Raw genomic sequence first — 20,579 nt, forward strand, 5'->3', positions numbered from 1 at the left:
TCGTTTTTCTGAATTGCATTTTAAATACTTTCTATAATTTCTTATATTATTAGTTTTACTGAAACATAATTTTATAAAATGGAATATATAACCATAAAATCGAACACTTATTATTTTTCATGTCGATCATGTAGAGTAATACTTCGCATTCTCTTTTAGGCTGCAATATACAAATATAAACATCGAGAAAAATGTATTCTTTGTACTTAAGGCTGATTGTGGGATTTATTTCGACTTTACATTACTACAATATATGTACATACATATATATTATGATTCTTCGCTGCATTTCACGTGGGTTCTGTCTAACGCAGCAGCTTCTAAAATAACTTGCATTATCTTATCCTTTGCATACTCGGATGTCTGATCTGTCAATTGTCGCAAACGATCAGCAACAAAATCCCCAAATATTTGTGCCGAATCTTTCATGTTCTTCACTGCAACGGTCACAGCGTTTGTAATCATTTCCTCATCGATATTATTATTAGTGCCATTCAGCTCCTTGTCAATAGGATGATTAGATTGTGTGGTGGATTCATTAGAGAACAGCGCTTGTTCCGGCTCGTACAGTGCCAGACTTTCAATAATCGCTTCATAATCGGGACCACTGTTACCTCTTGTTTCCGTTTTAATTGGATTTGATTTGCTTCGACTGTCAAAGCTGTTGTTTTTGTTGACACGTTTCGATGTCGAAGCTTTGGGTTTGTAGTCAGGACTGCGATCAAATGACATCTCGTCTTCGTCGTTGCTCTACAATATAAATGTGCATTAAATTGATTGTCAGGTCTATTTTCTTTTTCTTAATTTGCTTACTGAGTCGTTTCTTTTGATTTCAACTGTGTTACTTCTCTTCATGTGTTTCTTGGTCAGTGCATGAGCGCGCAAGTCACAAATCTTTGTATTAACGCCACATTTGCACATGCGGCACCGAGCTCTGTATGAATCTTCGGGATCTCGACGTAGCCATGGTCGAAATTCTGGCATTTGTAGCCACACTTCTCGCAATTTTTGCTTGTATCTTTTCATTGTGTGGTTTTTCTGTAAAATGATTGTTGTTTGAAAGAGGAATGCTCCTCTTGACACACAGCTGTTCTAACAAATTATGTGTTGGCCAATTATTGGGCCAATAAAAACATTTATTTTTAAAACCAATTATGCTTTTGGCAAAAATAGAAATATTCTAATTAGGGATGACATTAACAAGCCGCATAGTGATGGCAAAAAATAAGTATTATGGTAATCGATTACTCCGACGGCTTTGCTAGTGACATCAATGATAAAAAAATAAAACTGGCAACAAACAGTTATTTATTGTTATTAATTGTTACTTTATTACTTTCTAGAAATAATTTGATTTAAACAAATGTACTTATATGTTTATTTTGTGATAGATAACATTAAATCAGTGTAGTACAATTCCTCTAAGTCAAAATGTGAGGTAAAATTACTTACGCTACATGTTTGCCAACACTGGGCATACAACACGTGAAGCAAGAGTTTGTGTTTTATACATCGAGCTAAATAAATCAAAATGAAGACGCCAAAAAGTAAATCAAAGCAAGGTGGTGAATTAAAACCTGAAGAAAATAAGCTAAATATATCCGGGGACAGCAAAGCCGTTAAAAAGCAAAAGGAGAAATCGAAGAAACCCAAAACAGTAAAAGCTGCTGCAGTGAAGGAAACCGTTGCCGAGGAAATCAAGAAGACGGCAAAGAATTTATCCGCATCGGATCTGGCCAAAATTGAAAAGAAGAAAGCCAAGAAAGAGGCACAAAAACTGAAGAAACAGTTGCGAAAGCAGGCAACAGAAACGTCAAAGGACGCCAAGGAGCCAAAGAAGACGGCAGAAGAAAGTAAAGTCAATAAATCAGATACACCTAAGGAGAAGACTAGTAGCAACAATAAAAAAGAGGCAACAAAACAAAAGGCGAAACCAAAACGAAATGCTAATGATAAAGGTAAATGAAAAATTACATCTTATTTGAAGTCAACTTAACAACTACTATGGTTCCTAGATGGCGAGAAGCGAGAGAGGGATCCTGCAGACGAGGCTGCCACTGTATTCGTTGGAAATCTGCCCATTAATACGAAACGCGTGCAAATAACACGTTTGTTCCAATCAATTGGCAAGGTGCAATCAATTCGTCTGCGCACCGCCGGTGGCAAGCAATTGTTTAAGCATAAGCAGCGCAAAGCGGCCGGTTCCTTAAATGCCTATGTGGTGCTCGAGAGTCCAGAGATTGCTGCGAAAGCGCTGTCATTGAACGGATTCGAATTTAAAGAGTGCCATCTGCGCGTGACGCCGGCAGCTAAAGCCAAGGGAGCAGCAGGTGATGTTAGCGATCAAGCTGGATCTGGAGATGCCGATGCCAAGCGCACCGTATTCGTTGGCAATCTGAAATACTGTAAGCAATTATTGTGTTAATGTTAGTTATTTTTTATTAACTTTTGTCTCACAATGTAGCTGCCAATGAGCCCAAGCTGCGAGAGATCTTCTCCAGCTGCGGCGAAATCGACTACATTCGTTGTCTGCAGGATGGCGAAAAGGGCTGCAAAGGTGTCGCCTATGTCTGTTTCCAGAAACCCGATGCAGTCGGACTTGCTCTCGAGCTGAACGAGACTGTGCTGGACGATAGACCCATTCATGTGGAACGCTACTCGGTCAAGAAGCTGGGCGCCAAGCAAGCACGTGATACTGCGGCTGCAAAGTCAGCGGGATCTCAACCGAAATCCAAAAATAAACAGAACTCAGCCGGCGCCAAGAAACGTCTGGATAAAAAGAAACTGAAGGAAAATGGTCAAGGCGCTGGCGTAACTAAAGCTGCAAAGAAATCGGAGTATCGTGGTGTTAAGGTTGATGGCATTAAGAAGAACAATAAGAAACCAAATAAGAAGAAGTCAAACAATGAGATGAGCGCGCTCGCTAAGAAAATTGCGCCAAAGACCAAGACGTAATTTAGTTAATAAGCTCAAGACTATTGATGTAAATAATATTAGAGCAAAGTTTTAAGTAATGACTACTTTTATTTTTGTATTGCATTTCAATAGACCTTTCTGAAATTTGAGCTCTCATTTATTGATTATTCTGAAGTATATTTCAAATTTACATTCGTCAACGAGACACATAAATCTATAGCGCTATTTACCTTTACAGGCGTGTAAAGACAATTTAGAATTTATTTTATTTCAATGGTACAGAATAAGTAATGACATCCTGTATTTTTTGTACTACATTTCAATATCAAAAATATACGCCAAGTAAGTAATAGTGTTGCATAATGTATTTGTTGGAGTCCTTAGCAGTCAGCTTGGCGTCGGGCAATGCATTGCAGTGCTGCATAGCGAGGGCAAGTTAAAATGTATCTAGTAGCCATAGCATTTAGCTTACCGTCTGGCACACTTCATCACATATTCTCAGTCAGCTGTTCAATCTGTAAGCACAGTCAGAAAATTCATGTTCAAAACTTGTGCAATCAAATCTCCAAATAAAACCTAGTTTCTTATAATAGTTGTTTTCAAATTCAGGTAAGCACTCTCAAGTTGTATGCAATCCGGTGCACTTACTCCCACCCAATCGCAGCATGAATGTATGTAAAAATTTCAAGTTTTTACGCATCGCGCAACTTTGCATACGCAACTTTAGCGGCAGCAATCGCTTGACGGCCGCAGCGGGTGCACTTGGGGCAAGGGGGTCCTCCAACGGTGGCTTCATCTTAGAGCCGCTCACCACACGCGAACTGATACGTGTGCATGGTGCCGAAGCGGTGCCCTTCCTACAGGGTCTCGTGACAAACGATGTATCGCGCCTTCAGGAGCCTCATGGAGCCGCCTCGATCTATGCCCTGTTTCTTAATCGTAACGGTCGTGTGATGTACGACACGATCATATATCGCACCAACGATCCCGACACATTTCTGTTGGAATGCGATCGCGATGCCTCCTCCGACTTTCGTCGACATTTGCGCACATATCGGGTGCGCAAACGCATTGATATCGACACCGTGGACGATGAATATGTGCCCTGGGTGCTCTACAACGAGCAGAAGCAACAGCATCTTGTATCGGCTAGCAAATCAAATGATTTGTTTGTCACGACCGATCCGCGAATCGATGGCCTTGGCACCCGAATTCTTGCGCCCACTGATCTCGATCAGGGCGCTCTCAGCAAGCGATTGTGGCGGAACCATGAAGTTGTGGCTGCGCCGCACACCAGTGATGACAACTATCAGCTATTGCGTTACAAACAGGGCATTGGCGAGGGCATCGAAGAGTTGCCGCCAGGCAAATGTTTTCCTCTCGAAGCGAACGCCGATTATTTGAATGGCGTCAGTTTCAACAAGGGCTGCTATGTGGGTCAGGAGCTTACGGCGCGTGTGCATCATTCTGGAGTCATACGCAAACGTTATATGCCCGTGCGTTTTACGGCGCCCGTCAGCTCCCAATTATACCGTGAAATCAGTGGCTGGCGCCAATCTTGGACGTGTCTTGGGCCATTCACAGAATCGTGGCGTTGCCTTGTTGCGCATTGAACCGGTGTTGGGTGGCCAACAACAGTTGGTGCTAGATGGCGAACGCTGCTACGTGGATCGTCCACAATGGTGGCCCAATGATGCGGTCAGCAACAAGCGCATGTTTGCTGCCGTCGAATGACCTACGGCAAAACAAACGAAAAATACTGAGACGGCAACAGCAACAAAAAACAGATAACTGAATTTATTGTATGTGAAATGAATGTGTATATATATTATTTTTAGGCTAGATCACAATATTAGTAAAGATTCTCAATTTGAACAGTCGAAAGTGCAAGTTCTCGTTTGCTACTTTGTTGCAGTGTGTCTATTGCCATGTCAGAGGAACCATCCACATCATCCAGCAGTGCCATTGATGAGCAGCCAGATGAAGACGAGGACTTATTGCTTAAAGATGATGCCGCTGAGATTGAACGCTTACAGTTGCCTATCCAGTCTCAGGAGCCACAGCAGCAGGAGGAGGATGACGAACGCATTGCCAGAATTGAGTTTCGCTGCAGTTGCTGTGACATGCATGAATTGGTCCATTATTATGGCCGTGAGCCTCCTTTTGCCCTTGGCATTCTGTTTCGCGAGGACACCTATGTGATGCGTGACCCATTTCAGGCGCCGCCGCCACGTTGGCAAACGAAGGCTGAATATTATATAGCTATGGGCGTCAACTGCGCGAACTGCTCGATAGTCGTTTGCAAGGATTCCAGTTGCAGTTTCTACTACACAAAAACCTTATGCCTGCCCTGTGGCGCTGAGGAGCTTAAGTCTTGGCCAGTGGAGGCTCAAACGCGGTTACGCAAGCAACTGGCGGCGGCTAAGGAAAGCGGTTTATTAAAGTAGACGTAATATGTTTAAAACGATTGTAATTTAACTAAAGAATAGGCATTTTAAATTGCCCGCGTTTCATTCGGCAGCCCTGGTATTTATGAAAACACAAAGCAGCTGATCGGGTTATCGATACATAGTTACTCTCAAAGTGTACAGTTTGACTTAACGCGTCGTTGCGGTAGAGCAATTGAAAGTTGCAAAGGTCCTTTTGAAGGACTAAAAATACAATGATAATATAAATTTGGACACTTCTTTTTAACAAGTAAGTAGTATTATATTGTTGCGTCAATAATAAATAATGTCAAGAAACGGCTTGAACCAAAACACAAAGAATAAGTTTTGATACAGTGACAAATTAAACCAATATTGATTAAAATTATTTCATTACATATATATTTTTTATAATCAATCAAGAAGGGGTATCCGTATTTCTTTAGTATATTTTTTGGTATAAAATAGTGTATATGTTAATTAATGCTTGCGGTCACGCTGATAACATGCATCAATCGCTCATTCTTTCAGTTAATTCGGCAGTGAGCGTCCTACGATTAAGACGTTTTGTATGTTCGCGTCGCAAGTGCAGCGCGTCGCGTCTTTGTCCAATTTATTCTCGTCGCCGCCCTCTCGCTTCTTCATGTGTGCGTTTTGTGTTGTGTACGGCGATTTTATTTATTGAAAAAAAAAAAAAATTTTTGCTTAAATTGAATGCAATGTAATGAGTAAGAGTGTTATTCAATATTTGTGAAAACGGTGAATATTTCATCAACAGACTCGTATGTCAACGCAGTTCATGAGAATTTGACATTTAACTTGATGTCGTTGTTGCCGTTAGTTGTTGTTGTTTGTTGTTACTGTGGTTAGCCGCTGCAGGTTAGAAACAAAAAAAAGAGCAAAGAAAAAAAATATAAGACAATTGGCGTTGGCGTTGGCCGCTTGTGGGCCAAATTCGCGGACACGGACGCACCCACCCAAGTCCAAAAACCCCAATTCCAATTTGCTGTGTAACTGGCTTGTGTCTATGTGTGTGTGCCAGTGTGTGAGCTAGTTGTGGGTCCAAGTGTGAGTGTGTGTGTGTGTGTACGGTGCAGGGCAGGGGGAAGGAGCATGGGCTGCCCAGCCGGTTTCGCTGCGCGAGTTAATTGACAATATACACAACAAAACAAAACCTAAAAAACAAAAAAAAAACAACACCAAACAAATATGAAGAAAGAAGCAAGCATAAAAAGCGAATGAGCAAATATCGCATATAATAAAGCATGCAACACAATCATCATTATCACCATCATCATCATCGTAATCATCAAGCAAACAAGACTGCAAACAAATGTTTAAATATTTTTGTTTCATTGATGACATGTGTTTAAAGTGAAGAGCGCTAATCGAAAAGAATCCTCATCATCATAATCATGATGTTTGGCCGGGCAACGAATGAGACGACGACGATAGCTTAGTTCTATATTTAAATACACCCGAACACAACAGACGCTTCGATTGGCCGCCAAAAGCAAATCAGCCACCGCCCGCCCATCCCTCTTCCCACCTCCAATTCACAGCCCCACACCAAGTGGTCGGCGCCATGCAACATTCTCTTCTTCTGCCGCTGCTGCTGCTGCTTCAACTGACCATTCTTGTTGCGGCAGTTAATTCGCACAATTGCCAGCATCAGCATCCCAAAGCGCATGAGGTGAGTGCACTAAGATTTTTTTTTTTTAATTATAAATGGAATTGAATTTTTATGTGAAATATTCATCTATATTAATATTAATTTATTAATAGATTAATATTAATTTCTTTATTCAAATTAAAAACTAAAATAGTTAAGTTAAATGATAAAATAAACGAGTTTAAAATCTCGTAATATATAATTATTATTTCTAACATCTGAAAGGGGTTTAAGATTTATTAATCTCATTAGGAATTCGCTGCATGCACTAGAAAACCCCCTTAGAAAAAAACCCAAACAGATCAGATGATAGGTTAGCAATTAGTACCTTTTTTTGCAATTGCCACATTATCCATCCATTACAGCTCCTCCCATCCTCCCATTGGTTGCTCCAATTGCCTGTTTTAAGCGCCTCATTAGAGCGGCTCGTAATTGGTTGCTTGCCACTTCATTGCAATTCAATAATTGCGTCGACTTTTTCCTGGAATGAGCGTTCCAATTAGAGAGCATCTAGGTGGGCGGCTTAGCGTCTCGTCTGAAAATTGTATAAAATTTATCACTGCGTAGAGCCGCATTCCATGTTCAGCAAATTACACATAAGCATTGCGATTTCAACGGAAATATAAATTGTCTCAGATCCGTCGCATTTCTATTCTCCCCACCTATTCAACTTTCTCACATCGCAGACAACAATAGTTGAGTTTAAGCGCTCTTTACATACTATTTATTGTTCCTATTTATAAAGCCAAGTAGTGTGCTCTTTATGTTATACGTTTTTTATTGTGAGGAAGCAATTTGTACAAATCATTTTGCAATCATATATTGCATATACTTGCACTCTAATAATTGAACATCAGACGAATTTTTTGAATCAACCGATTCTTCAAAGATTCGTTTTTTTAATACTATATATCTAAGCTGTCATTAAGCCTTTGGTTTTAAAACGATTAAAACCACTTTAGAGAAGCTTAGAGATCTTCTTTATGTCCGAGTTTGTAGCATTTAATACTTGAAATTGAATCGTTATTTACCTAAAGCTGTTAATAAACATTTTTTAAAGTATTTTAACGAAAGCGAAATTATCATTGTAAAGTTATTTATGATATTCAAACCTATAGTCAACTACGAGTATTAACATTAAATACTTATATAAGCTGTTATTGACTTAGGGTAATAAAGTCTGTTTTAAATTTAGCATATTGGAAATGCCACAAAACAATGTCAACTTCCTGTTTGATAACTCATACGCTTGTGTACTTTGTTATTGTTTATTTTTGCGAGAAATGATGAAGAAACCTGATATGCATATTGTTTTGAAATTAGCTCAACGATTGAAGTGGAATCAAGTGCAACTTCTCACACACATGATTCTGCAGCAAGCAATGCTTTGAATTGACTAATTCCAGTTGCTAACTTGCTAATCATATGCACATTAAGATTCAGACTCAGTGCAACCGCATGCGATTGTAACGGCTTTGGGTTGCCAAATGCTTTTAGCAGGGGAATTGTGGGGTATAAGCAGCTGTGTGTGTGTGTGTGTGTGTGTGGTTTATGTTTAGATATTTTGCGTTGGCTGCTTGTTCTGGTCCAGCACTTGTTGCGGTGTCCAGAGCACCACTTGTTGTTCTAATAGCAATCGACATCAACTTAATTGGTATTCTGTCTGCTAAAAAGGTCAGCTGCAATTGCGCCAAAGCGGCTCATTTACATAATTACGCTGCAGCTGTTTGTGGCCGGCGGAGTTTAAGAGGGTTTTTAAGCAAGCAAAAGTCTGCAAAAACGAGCAGTATTTAATTATATTAAATTAAATTGTAAAATTACATTTTACATTTACTTTTAATCAAACTATGTGCAATGGGAAAGGGTGACTAACATTAAAACTTATTAATCGATAACGACAAAAATAAATTTTAACTGCGTAGTATGTTCTAGTTGAGCACAGACTCCAGTGTTGGGTAGCTGAGTTTAATCCGCGTGCAATTATATTAATTATTCGTAACTTGAACTGTTCAAAATGCAAAGTGTTCCCGCGTTTCCTTCACTCTCCACTTCCGCTGCCCGTACACAATCTTTCCGCCCCCTACTCGCTTATTCCCCAGTAAGTCCTGAGTTAAGCGGAGATTGCTCGGATTTAGACGAGTATGTAAATGTAAATGTAAATGAAAAAATGAAAATGCGGGCACTGACAGTGACCGAGTACTTAAGCTTCCCTTGTTATCCGGCGAATGCCACAGAGTAGTCAGCGCTCATTTTTAATTAGAGTTAAATAAATTGAAAGAGCAAATTGAATCATTTGTCACGTTGTTGCTATGCTGCATGCCATCTTATATTCGATGATACTCTGCTCCACATAGATAATCATGTTTATCGCGATGAGTAACAAGATTATGAAATGACCTTATCCTGGATAAGTGGAAATTTTTCTGCAAAATAAAACTCGTTAAACTTAACCTTGTTGTTTGACCACCTTGCGGCAGCATCAATAACTTCCGAAAACCAATTATCATTGTCATCGTCATCGATTTCGGTCTGTTTAACTGGATTCGATAACAACAAGCAAATTAAGGTATTTAGCAACACTAAGCAAACAAGAGGAATTCTCTTATTGGTCACTTGATAGCCCAATATGAATATCAATGTAATTGCGTGGTAAAGCTTTTCACTTTGTTGAAGGGGGGATGCGGTGCTTTGCAATGGAGGACAAAATATGCGTCAGAGCGAAGCATGAATGACCTTGGTAGCCTTAAAATTCAATTTGCACAAGCTGAATGAATGCAGAACTCTATTTGTGTATTCAATGCTTTCACATTGAGAAAGTGAATGAATTAAATCAACTGTTACTTTTTGCCATTGCGCTTACTTAACTGTTTTTGTTACAATTGCAAAGTAGAAGCAACAGAGCAAAGCAGCAGATTGAAGGCGTTTTAAAAATAGTTGGCAAATAAATAAGCAAACAAGTGCAAAGATAAAATTGTTAAACTTATCTCCAGTGTATCATAGCCAGGTGAAACAAGTTTGTTGAAAGCCACAAGCAGTTAGTAGTCAGTCAGTCAGTCAGTCAGTTAGTCAGTTAGTTGATTATGCCGCATGGCTCGAGGCTAATTTTGAAACACACGCCAGGCCAATATTGTGAATTGGGGCTTTTTTATTTATGTATGTGTGTGAGTGTGTGCGTGTAACGCAACTTATTGCCAAATGACAAATGGCACAAAAACTGTGAATGATACAATGGCGTGCAGTTAGTCCAAACTTTGGCAAATAGACCAGCTTCCCAGTTGAGATGGTGACCTTGCAGCAAGCAAGCATGCAGTTGTATTGCGTCTTTGTTTTGCTTTGATTGGCACCTTAACCAACGTTGAAACGGCTGCTGTTGAACTCCTACGTGATGAATTTCTACTCTGCAAACTGGGATTAAATTATTAATTTCATTTCGTTCTCTTTCGCTGCTGCTGCTGGGCTGACGCAATGCAACGTGCCTATGAACGTGACGCGACTGTATTCAAATGCAATTTATCCCAACTTTGCCGCCACTGTCTGATTCCATCCAATTTACAGCAGTTAGCGAGGCAAATTGACAAATCTGATTGTTATAAAGAGACAGCGGCTCACTAGAATGATCCCGAGCGTATAATATCACGTTTATTGTGTGTGAATGTGACTTGATTATTTATTATTAAATGTTATACAGTACATTAATTAAGTAAGACATGTCCGACGGCCTTTTGTGGTCAGCGCGCGGTGAGGTAACAAAATGAATTGAGTGCGAGCGCGAGAGTGAGAGTAACAAATATGCCGTAAAGTATCGCCGGCATGCAAAGTAGTCGATACCCCAGTCATCGACGTCACACACTCATACACAACATTACCTACGAGTACGAAAAGGAAACATGATTAGAAACAACAATAAAGAGTCGTCTGGGCAGGCGCAGCAGTTAGCGTTGAAATGAAAGTGAAAGCACCACACACACTGTACACGTACACACACTCGCCGATTCACTCACACTCGTACTCTAACGCGCAGTGAAGCTTGAAAGCTTTCGATTGATCTGCCCGGCGGTGGTGAGTGAGCAGGTGACAGTCAATCGATGGTGAAAAACTGCGGAAGAGCGCCAAAGGGGGGAGAGATAGAGAGAGAGAGAGAGAGACACAGTAAACGAAGAAATGTCGTCACGGTTGGCATGACTTACTGAACGACTTGACAGATTGACTACGTAAATAATTACTCAATATAACGCCACACCCCTCTCACACACTCACACTCTCTCTCCGTCTCTATTGATTCACCTGCTTAAATTAGCATGCGCAACTGTTAAGTGTCCACACAGTGTGCTGCACATGGCTCGATTGGCACCCAGCGCATGCGTGCCTCGAATTCATGTTTAGCTATTTACGTGTTTTGGCCAAAAAAGCTAATACGGGAGGTAAATCGAGTAGGCGCCGCCGTCTTGTGATGCGGCCAAGTGTAACAACAACCGGCACATTTCTCTTTTTTTTGCTTTAGTTTTTATTTTTTAGCTATTTTGCTCTCTATGTTACTGCTTTGTTATTTGTTGTATTGCCTTAAACGTGAGTCGCATTGCAAAGACTGGGATGGATGGATACGCTCCAATGTGGCCCACTAAAATTTGTTAGATATAGTAGACGAATTTGTATGTTAGTCCGCAAGCTAGTTGAGCATTACGTCTTATCGGAGATTAAATAAGCGCACACAACGCTCAGCTTAGCTGTGCTTAGAAAGTGTGGCGCCAGCTCCTTGACCAAATTCCATAATCAACTGCATCTTTGTTTTTTTGGGGCAAGCACTTTAGTTTATCTTAATTTCACAATTAAACATATACTTAAACCATCCTTAATTTATTTGAATTTCAATATTTTGTTATTACTACAATCTTTATAATTGATTTGTTTATAATTTTTTATAGTTATTACTATAATCTTTATAATTGATTTATTTATAATTTCTATACTTATTACTATAATCGTTATTTATATTTTCTATGTCTGGACTTATAAATTTTAATTTCTTTATAGTGATTCGATATATTTTTTTTATGTTTTATTTAAAGTTTTCAAAAATTGCGTAGTTCAGATTTAACTTACCGAGTTTTTCTTTATTAGGAATTATATATTGCTGTTCTCAGTGTTAATAACCGTGTTAAGATCACAGATTCAGATTTATTTCTGCTGAATATCTTCAATTATGCTTTTAAGAGATAAGATACATTAAATATAATAAATTAAAGGTATTATGTTGACAGACTGATCGAGCATTCGTCTTTAAATCAACGGTTAATCGGGTTTGATTTGAATATCGGAATATTTCCCCTCTTAAGCCTTATCAACGGATTCTTCGAAATCATCCGACGTATTTGCAAAACAGGTTGCCGAACCGAAGTTGTGTTTAAAAATACACAAGTGCAAAATCAATAAATTATTCAATTGCACAACTTGAGAATTTTGGCGCATTAATTGTTTATTTATGATTAATAAAATGCAGCGGTTTTTGATTGTCTCGTGACGTGAGACGCGTCATTTATGGCGCATCGACAGTTGGATGATAATGGAATTAATAAAACTCGATGATGGCATGGCAATGCCTTTTGGCTTTAGATTGTTGCAACATGCTGCGACAGACAGGCAGACAGGTTGTCAGTGCGCCACTTGCCTTGTTGCATGCAACGCTGTCTAAATCGCATTGTGCGTCAGGTGGCTGCGGTTCATCTTTCACCTGGTGAATGCTTCACAGATGCTTTGTACCGTTTTGCGGTCGTTTTCAAACGGCTTTTCAAACCACACAAAAAACGCGACGCAGTTTTGCATTATGCCTCTGACAATAAGAAGGGGATCGGGGAGGGAAGGGAGGAGCATCGTGTTTGAAGATCATGCTAAATGCTGTTCCATCGTTTGAGGGTCGTCACGAATGGGGAACGAAACAACAACAACAAACGAAAAAAAAAACTACTTACTGTAATATTTACTTTTGTTATCTTAATGATTTGCTTAACGATCGGTAGTTGCGAGACTATTCACGCGGAGGGTAGATGATATCATAAGTAAGCAATTGAAGTTCCCCCTTAACACTGTTGTCTATGTGTCGACGTCGACGTCGACTCTGATTGTCAACGTTCTCCAAAGGTTTTTTGCGATTTACAAATACTCGCTATTCAGAGCGTAGAAGAGTATCATTAATTAATGAGAATGTAAGACCTTGTAGTTAAGATCTTCTAGATCTTCAAGATTATTGGAGTTAGAGATTTTAGAATTGTTCAAGTCTCGTTTAGTAATCTTAAACCATTCAAATTACAATGGTATTTAGTTTTTACTGAAAAGTGAAACAAATAAACAATTTTAGAGTATAATTATTAATAAATCTTAATCTGAAATTTTGCTGGTGTTTATAATTAGAGATTTTAGAATTGTTTAAGTTCCGTTTAGTATGTTTACAGCATTTAAATTACAATGGCATTTCCTAATTTTTTGTACTGAAAAGTGAAACAAATAAGCAATTTTATAATATACTAATTAATAAATCTTAGTAACTTTACAACATTCAAATTACAATGTTATTTCCTTATTTTCAATTACTGAAAAGTGAAACAAGTAAACTATTTTATAATACAACAAAACTTAATCTATTAAATGTTGCTGTATTTCATGAGATTTACAATCTCTTGATTTTGCAGATTACCATTTGTTTAGTATACCTGAAAAATAATATCTGCATTTGCTAATTATTATGAGAAAAAATAATTTATCTATTGTGAAGACCACTGAAGCATGACAGTTCCTTGATTGCCAAGCAAAAAACATATTTTTTGGTCAGACATCGTGTCATGAGCATAATAGCTAAATGACATGGAGCGCGAACAGGGAGTTTTTCGAATTCCGGAAATGTTTTTATTTTTTAACTTTTTGTCTTACAAAATTTGCTTTGTTTCCCTTTTATTCAATTTCGCTGCGAATCTGCAAGAAGCGAGTATCTCACAGTCGAGGTCACTTCACTCCATAAAGTTCTTGCGATCGTGTTTGTGTTCTTTTGCTTGCTAACAAATATAGATAAATTGCTGGCACACAACAATGAAAATACAGATAATACTTATTCATATGCTTGGCTATAAAGTCGACTAATGGCTTATAACGAGACGCAGGTGTCTGGCATTGCCATTTAGCAAAACACTTTGTGTCGATCTCACGCTCAATTCTAACTCAAAAGTGTCCAGCATCAGATTAATTCTATTGTTCGATTCTTTGCTATTCTCTGTTGGGTTGAAGTAGGAGATTTCTTAGGCAAGTTATTTCACTAGACTTGATCTTCACTTTCGTTTTCGTTGATTAATTAATTACTGGCTTCCACTTTAATAATAATATATGAAAATGAAATGATTATTGACATCGCTGAAGCGTATCCATAAGATACTCTTTTTTTTATGCGGCCATCCATAAATATGTTGAAAATTGTTTATAACATAGATGAAAATGAGCTGGCATGCATATTCAACAGAGTCTAATTTATGCACAATAATTGGCACACATTGCACAATGGCCAAAACAAAGGGCAGAAACCCACACACACACACAAACAAACGAACAAATTAGCCAAAGTGGCTAAGAGAGTTAACAACAATAACTAAAATAGCAAAGCGAAGCAAAACAAATCACCGAAAAGCCCCAAATCATTGACATTTGTTTTGATGTCTCAATCGCTCGACAATCGACATTTTGGCGGGCAATTTAAAAATTAATTTCACTGCAATTTACAATTGCCAATTATCTATGTTACTAGCTGAGGCAGCACGGTCCGTCAGTTCGTCAGTTAGACAGTCTTTGTGTGTGGCCTTTGTCGTCTGTGTCGTCATCTAATTGTTACCAACAATTTCGCTTTCATTCAAACCCAAAACGAGCCATCGCATCACATTTCTTCTCACTACACTGAGAGAAAATCAAGGCAATTAGCTTGCGATCATTAAAATTAAAAGGTTTCGCTTTTAGAAAAGTTTACAAAGTTTTTTATTAGATTCTGATTTGGGATCGACTAGATTTTAATTCAAAAATAGTTATTTTAGATTAATATTTTCTTTATAAAATTATTATTTTTTTTTATTCTTGTTTATTTTAATAGCTTAAGTGAGATAAATACAATTCAATATTTTTGGTTTAATTTACGAATCAAAAACTATTTATTATATATAATACTTTGCTAACCTTATCAAATTTAAATTTATGATTAAATATGTATTTTGACAATATAAACAAAAAATAATGATTCTTTTATTAATTTGGTATTATTATATTATATAGTTCAATTCTAAATAATATTTTCATTTCGATTTTATTAGAATATTTATGTATATTGTTTATTTGTTTGATATAGCTAGAATTTTTAATATTTTTTAATAATGTTATAGTATAATTAAAACAATTTTTGGTTTTGGTTTTATAGTTTTACACTTATTTTATATTAATGATGAAATGAATTAAGTAATAGCGTTTAAAAATTGAAGATTTATGAATACACTTTTATATTTGTTAAGTGGTAACTAATTAAAGTTATTTGTATATTTATATTAATTATCAAATTATATAAATGTGTTTTTTAATGACATACTTATTGACTTTAGATTATGGTTTTACTCACAGTGTAACGTTGATTAATATCTATCTCCCGATCTCTTGTGCTTGCAGGTTGTGCACGGCGTGCGCCTTCAGCTGGCCAATGATGATGATGAGGCGGCTGTCGATGATTGGGAAGATCCCGCGGCGCATAATGTGAGGCGACGTCGTAGCATTGTGGCTGATCAGCCGCTGCGCATTCTGCTCGTCTACGATGAATCCGTTTACAGGTGAGACAGCGACTCCGATTCGTATTCGGACTTTTCCACGGTCACCGTGTTAGCTTAATTGCGCTTTAATGGCAAGAGGCCAACTGTCGAACTGGTCAACACGTCAGTCAATTGGCCAAGTTGAATGTTGAATGGTGAACAGTTAACAGTTTACGCTGCGACTTGGCCGAATGTCAAGTTAACAACCGTTAGGCGTTTGCTTTACAGCCCAGTTCGTCTGTCTGTCCGTTCGTTCATTTTGGGGCGTTGAGTAACCCACTTGAGTACCGAAATTGGTTTTCGCTGTGCGACGCCGTCGACGGTTCAATTTGTTGAAAAATTAATGCGGTGTCTCTTTAAGGTTGACTCTGATTGCGACATAATTTGTCTATGATTTAAACTTCCAACTAAATGGCCAGGTCAACAGATATAGACACAAACCCACTCTTAGCTTATCGACGCCAATGCCAAGCGGACAAGGTCAATTCCAGGAATTGTTGCTTGGCAACAACAAAACCTATACTTACCTAAAGACTGGGCATAACCGACTTGTTATTACGTTTGGCAGTGCATATTAAATCACTAAAACAATTGGCTCTAATAATCTGTTCGAATCTGCATAACACAAGCCAACTAATCAGTTAATATATAATCTAGTAATTATTTCTTTTCATAGCTCAATTAAAACAAATCTGTTGAGCGTGCTTAGTACTTGCATTTTTTTGTAATTAGAATTTTATTGTTATTTCGCTTAACTATTATTATTATTATTTCCTTACTTGTGAATTTCATTACCTAGAGCGTAACATTGCGTTGTTTAATTGTTTATGCAATTTAAACAAATTAGACTCATCTCTCGTCTCGAGGTTGCCGAAATACAATTTGGAGTTATTGTTTTATGTTTTGTAAACAATAAAATCGTCATTATGTCTCTCTTTATGACTGTGTTGGATAATTAATTTCGATATTGTTTCAAAAAGCACATAATCAGATACGGTGGCCCACAAAAAAGTTTAAACTTGACCTTTATTTGCCGCATGATAAGCTAAACTAATGAAGCGGCATTATGCGAAAACCCAAAATTTGATATTAGCATAAAAATTAATAAATATATCAGATGTAAACAAGACGAATGAAAAGAAACTAAATACATAAAGATGTTGTAGATACAAAATATATGCATACATTTGGTTTAAACCTAAATAAAAATCGTATTAGTCGAACATCAGCTAGATTATCCACAGTCAATTGTACTTCAGGATTTGCTATTCTGTGAATCCTCAAAATGTTTTGAAGCATTATTAATCGAGTGCTTTTCAATTTTGCAACTTTATTTCACAGATTGGAGGAAGAGAAATTCAATTTAATAAATGTAAGTGAGCTGTTGTTAGACTCAATCACGAATAGCTTCGTTCTAATATCGCTCTCTATCTCTCCCTTCATTACTCCCACTTCAATGAACAGGACACTGTGCTACCGGAGGCGGTACAATTCTGGGAACAGGCGTTGATGGTGCGCGAAACGAAGGGTGTGATTCGATTGAATCGGTAAGTAATTGCTGACATTTGCTTTAGCTTCAGCGTGGGCTTGGGCTTGGGCTTGGTCCATTAATAAGGCTTTGCTTGGTATCCATTTGCAGGAAATGCGACAGCACTCAGGTTTATGTGAAGAATGGCAACACTCACTGCATTGATCACTGCAAGTCGACGACGATGTGCGGCGAGGTGCAGGTGCCCAACGAGCATCTGGATGTAAGTTCAATCTCAAACTCTTTATACGCTCCATTTATAAGGAGCAGCCAGAAGGGGGTATCTCTGATTATATTTAGTAATAACACATTGTCATAGTGTTTGTGCTCTAAGCACTAAATTTTGCAGACAGTTCTTGACAAGCTGAATATTTAATATATAAAATATTCCAATTTTAGCCTTTTCTATTTATAAAGTCCTTAGACCTTTTTGACTTAGCCATTAAATATTAAATAAATGTATTTATATATTGAGTACCAAAATAACTTGGCATCTACATGTTTAGTTCGCAACCACTTCCATTTCTAAGTATTTTAGATGGGTTCACGTATTACACAGTCGAGCATACTTAAGTGTACTTTCCCTACTTACTTATTTAGTACGGGAGAAAGGAGCAGACATAGCTATTGAGGCTTTCGGTTGATTTATGTTTATTTATGTTGAAATTACATATACTAAAACTTACTAGCAAAAAAAAATCATATTTTTTTTACAATTACAGTTTTTATATATTAATTGATTTGAAGAAGCGAATTTAAATAAAGATTTATTTGATTTATAGTTTTCATACTTATTAGGTTTATACAAAGTAAAGTTTATTTTCATAATTAATATATTTAATAATTTCTACCTCTAAGATTTATTTTATTATCTGATTTAATATATTTTATAATTTCTACCTCAACATATGATTAACCGACTTTTACCCTCACCAGGTGTGTCGAGTGTGCAACAGCACAGGACAAAACTGTCGCATTGACACCAACACGCAACCTGGCGAAGGCATCGAGAATGCAGACTTTGTCTTCTATGTGTCGGCGCGACAAACGCAACGCTGCTACAAAGGACTGACGGTCGCGTATGCGGCACATTGTCAGCAGGAGGCTCTGCTGGATCGCCCCATTGCGGGGCATGCGAATCTGTGCCCCGAGAGCATCAGCACTAAGCCACAAGAACTGCAAACACTGATATCCACGGTGAAGCATGAGATTCTGCATGCACTCGGTTTCTCCGTCAGTTTGTACGCCTTCTTTCGGGACGACGAGGGACGTCCCCGCACGCCACGTAAACCGGACACAGGCAAGCCATACCTAAATGAAAAGTAAGTACTCGAATGAGCACTGTAAAAGGTTTTAACTAATGACTCGATTCCTTGCAGATTGCAGATACATCAGTGGAGCAACACGACCATCCGCAAGGTGGAGCGTCACAATTGGGCAGTGCGTAGTGGGCACGTTAAGAAGGTGGTGGACATGCTGGTGACGCCACGGGTTGTGAAGGAGGTGCGTGAACATTTTAACTGCGATATACTCGAGGGTGCCGAGCTGGAGGATCAGGGTGGCGAGGGCACAGCGCTTACCCACTGGGAGAAGCGCATACTGGAGAATGAGGCGATGACGGGAACGCATACACAGTCGCCTGTCTTTTCACGCATCACCCTGGCTCTGATGGAGGATTCGGGTTGGTATCGTGCCAACTATTCGATGGCCACGCCGCTGACCTGGGGCAAGAACTTGGGCTGCGTTTTTGCGATGCGCAGCTGCAAGGATTGGATACAAATGAATCACGATAGGTAAGCAAAGTGCAGACAATTCAACTAGCTTTATTATTGATTTAACTATTATTCATTTTAGGGGACATTCTATACATCCTTTCTGCTCGAAGGTGAAGCAGGATCCATTGCAAACCGAATGCACAGATGATCGCAATTCGGTTGCGTTGTGTAATCTAATTAAGCACGACTTTGAGCTGCCCAAAATCTATCAGAACTTTGACAGTCTCAATAACATCAAGAGCGGCGAGGAGGGTTTCTATGGCGGCTCCGTTTCGTTAGCGGATCATTGTCCTTACATACAGGAGTTCACTTGGCGTAGCAAAAACGTTATTGTGCGTGGCTCGCATTGTCGCTTTGTGGAGAATAATCCAAGTAAGATAAAATATAATTCGATTATTTGGCAAACATTAATCAATGAATTCTCCAAACAGAACCTGAGAAGAACTTCGCCTTGGAGAGCTATGGTCAGGGCTCCAAGTGCTTCGATCACAGCGAGTCCATGTGGGAGGAACGCTCTTGCCACCAGACACGCGAGTGGCAGCATTGGGGCAGCGGCTGTTACAAATACAACTGCTTCGATGGACGGCTGCATATTCTGGTGGGCAACTACAGCTACAAGTGCTCCTTTCCCGGCCAAAAGCTGTCCATACGCATTGCGGCCAATGGTTGGTTGCACAAGGGCGCCATTATGTGTCCGCCATGCCATGAATTGTGCGGCGCCTATTTTGCCGCCGAGGGCAAACAATGCCGACCCGGCGAGGAGCCCGATCCGCTCAATAAATATCCACGCGATGATCTTGCGTGTGGCGCTGATGCACAGCGTCATTCTATGGCCATAATCAGCACTGCGCTGCTGCTAGCTTTGCTGTGGTTTGCAAGGCCCAGCTGCAGTTGCAGTTACTCGTAAATGTTCTCTATGTTTTTTAGTGAAATTTGTAAATTGTATTTGTACAATATATGCTCAATTTGCCTATCTATAAGACCACATCTAATTGTAATGACCCACAATTTTAACGTTATATACTTAGATATATTTGTATTTGTAACTCGTATTCGTATTGTATCCCGATATGTGATCTTTACTAAGGATATTCTTGTGAAACGTCGAATGATATCTATTGCGACATTTAAGCATAGCTTTTAAGTTATATTTCGTATAATGATCTATACATTCCAAAGTATTTGCTACATTTCTTTTTGCTGATGAAGCGGATAATCACAATCTGAGATATTATCAGGTAATACTGAAAATCCGTGAAATATTCGGATTGTGGCTATTTCCAAAAACAAAAAAAACAAACCTTTTGTTACAACAATCTTTTTTGTTATTTATTTTTTCGAAATTCGTTTATTATCGCGTATCTTGTGATGTATCCATTTTGTTTTAATCCTAAGTTTTGGTTTTCGCTCGACCTTAAAGCATTTAAGATCTATCTGTACAAT

General features: G+C 38.6%; 5 protein-coding genes across 5 annotated transcripts; 4 read left to right on the plus strand and 1 right to left on the minus strand.

Annotated features, from left to right (window-relative positions):
- Window positions 1-192: 192 nt before the first annotated feature.
- LOC132787475 (uncharacterized) lies at window positions 193-1,198 on the minus strand. The gene is made up of 2 exons (XM_060794525.1): window positions 814-1,198; window positions 193-750 (listed from the first exon to the last, which is right to left on the minus strand). The coding sequence occupies exons 1-2, from the start codon at window positions 1,024-1,026 to the stop codon at window positions 271-273; spliced, it is 693 nt and encodes a 230-aa protein (XP_060650508.1). The 5' UTR covers window positions 1,027-1,198; the 3' UTR covers window positions 193-270.
- A 169-nt stretch (window positions 1,199-1,367) lies between these two features.
- LOC132787472 (RNA-binding protein 34) lies at window positions 1,368-3,063 on the plus strand. The gene is made up of 3 exons (XM_060794523.1): window positions 1,368-1,958; window positions 2,016-2,405; window positions 2,465-3,063. Exons 1-3 carry the CDS (start codon window positions 1,532-1,534, stop codon window positions 2,953-2,955), a joined length of 1,308 nt encoding a protein of 435 aa, XP_060650506.1. The 5' UTR covers window positions 1,368-1,531; the 3' UTR covers window positions 2,956-3,063.
- Window positions 3,064-3,399: 336 nt separating this feature from the next.
- On the plus strand, window positions 3,400-4,800 carry LOC132787474 (putative transferase CAF17 homolog, mitochondrial). Its single transcript, XM_060794524.1, is given in 3 exon segments — window positions 3,400-3,525; window positions 3,581-4,442; window positions 4,444-4,800. Coding segments are annotated over 2 exon segments (1,068 nt in total). The 5' UTR covers window positions 3,400-3,525; window position 3,581; the 3' UTR covers window positions 4,651-4,800.
- LOC132787476 (cysteine-rich DPF motif domain-containing protein 1) lies at window positions 3,435-5,415 on the plus strand. Its single transcript, XM_060794526.1, has 2 exons — window positions 3,435-3,525; window positions 4,832-5,415. The coding sequence occupies exon 2, from the start codon at window positions 4,845-4,847 to the stop codon at window positions 5,361-5,363; it is 519 nt and encodes a 172-aa protein (XP_060650509.1). The 5' UTR covers window positions 3,435-3,525; window positions 4,832-4,844; the 3' UTR covers window positions 5,364-5,415.
- A 462-nt stretch (window positions 5,416-5,877) lies between these two features.
- On the plus strand, window positions 5,878-20,437 carry LOC132787468 (leishmanolysin-like peptidase). Its single transcript, XM_060794518.1, has 9 exons — window positions 5,878-7,035; window positions 15,697-15,854; window positions 17,175-17,205; window positions 17,298-17,380; window positions 17,473-17,584; window positions 18,298-18,683; window positions 18,741-19,154; window positions 19,216-19,508; window positions 19,568-20,437. The coding sequence occupies exons 1-9, from the start codon at window positions 6,928-6,930 to the stop codon at window positions 20,041-20,043; spliced, it is 2,061 nt and encodes a 686-aa protein (XP_060650501.1). The 5' UTR covers window positions 5,878-6,927; the 3' UTR covers window positions 20,044-20,437.
- The last annotated feature ends 142 nt before the right edge of the window (window positions 20,438-20,579 follow it).

Source organism: Drosophila nasuta, chromosome 2R, assembly GCF_023558535.2.
Source record: "Drosophila nasuta strain 15112-1781.00 chromosome 2R, ASM2355853v1, whole genome shotgun sequence".
Lineage (NCBI taxonomy): Eukaryota > Metazoa > Arthropoda > Insecta > Diptera > Drosophilidae > Drosophila > Drosophila nasuta.

Coding starts and splice junctions, on each gene's coding strand:
- LOC132787468 (XM_060794518.1), top strand. CDS start 6,928: ATGCAACATTCTCTTCTTCTGCCGCTGCTGCTGCTGCTTCAACTGACC. Junction 17,585..18,297: donor TGCCCAACGAGCATCTGGAT/GTAAGTTCAATC, acceptor TACCCTCACCAG/GTGTGTCGAGTGTGCAACAG. Junction 19,509..19,567: donor CTTTGTGGAGAATAATCCAA/GTAAGATAAAAT, acceptor TTCTCCAAACAG/AACCTGAGAAGAACTTCGCC.
- LOC132787476 (XM_060794526.1), top strand. CDS start 4,845: ATGTCAGAGGAACCATCCACATCATCCAGCAGTGCCATTGATGAGCAG.
- LOC132787475 (XM_060794525.1), bottom strand. CDS start 1,026: ATGAAAAGATACAAGCAAAAATTGCGAGAAGTGTGGCTACAAATGCCA. Junction 751..813: donor AAATCAAAAGAAACGACTCA/GTAAGCAAATTA, acceptor TTTATATTGTAG/AGCAACGACGAAGACGAGAT.
- LOC132787472 (XM_060794523.1), top strand. CDS start 1,532: ATGAAGACGCCAAAAAGTAAATCAAAGCAAGGTGGTGAATTAAAACCT. Junction 1,959..2,015: donor ACGAAATGCTAATGATAAAG/GTAAATGAAAAA, acceptor TATGGTTCCTAG/ATGGCGAGAAGCGAGAGAGG. Junction 2,406..2,464: donor CGTTGGCAATCTGAAATACT/GTAAGCAATTAT, acceptor CTCACAATGTAG/CTGCCAATGAGCCCAAGCTG.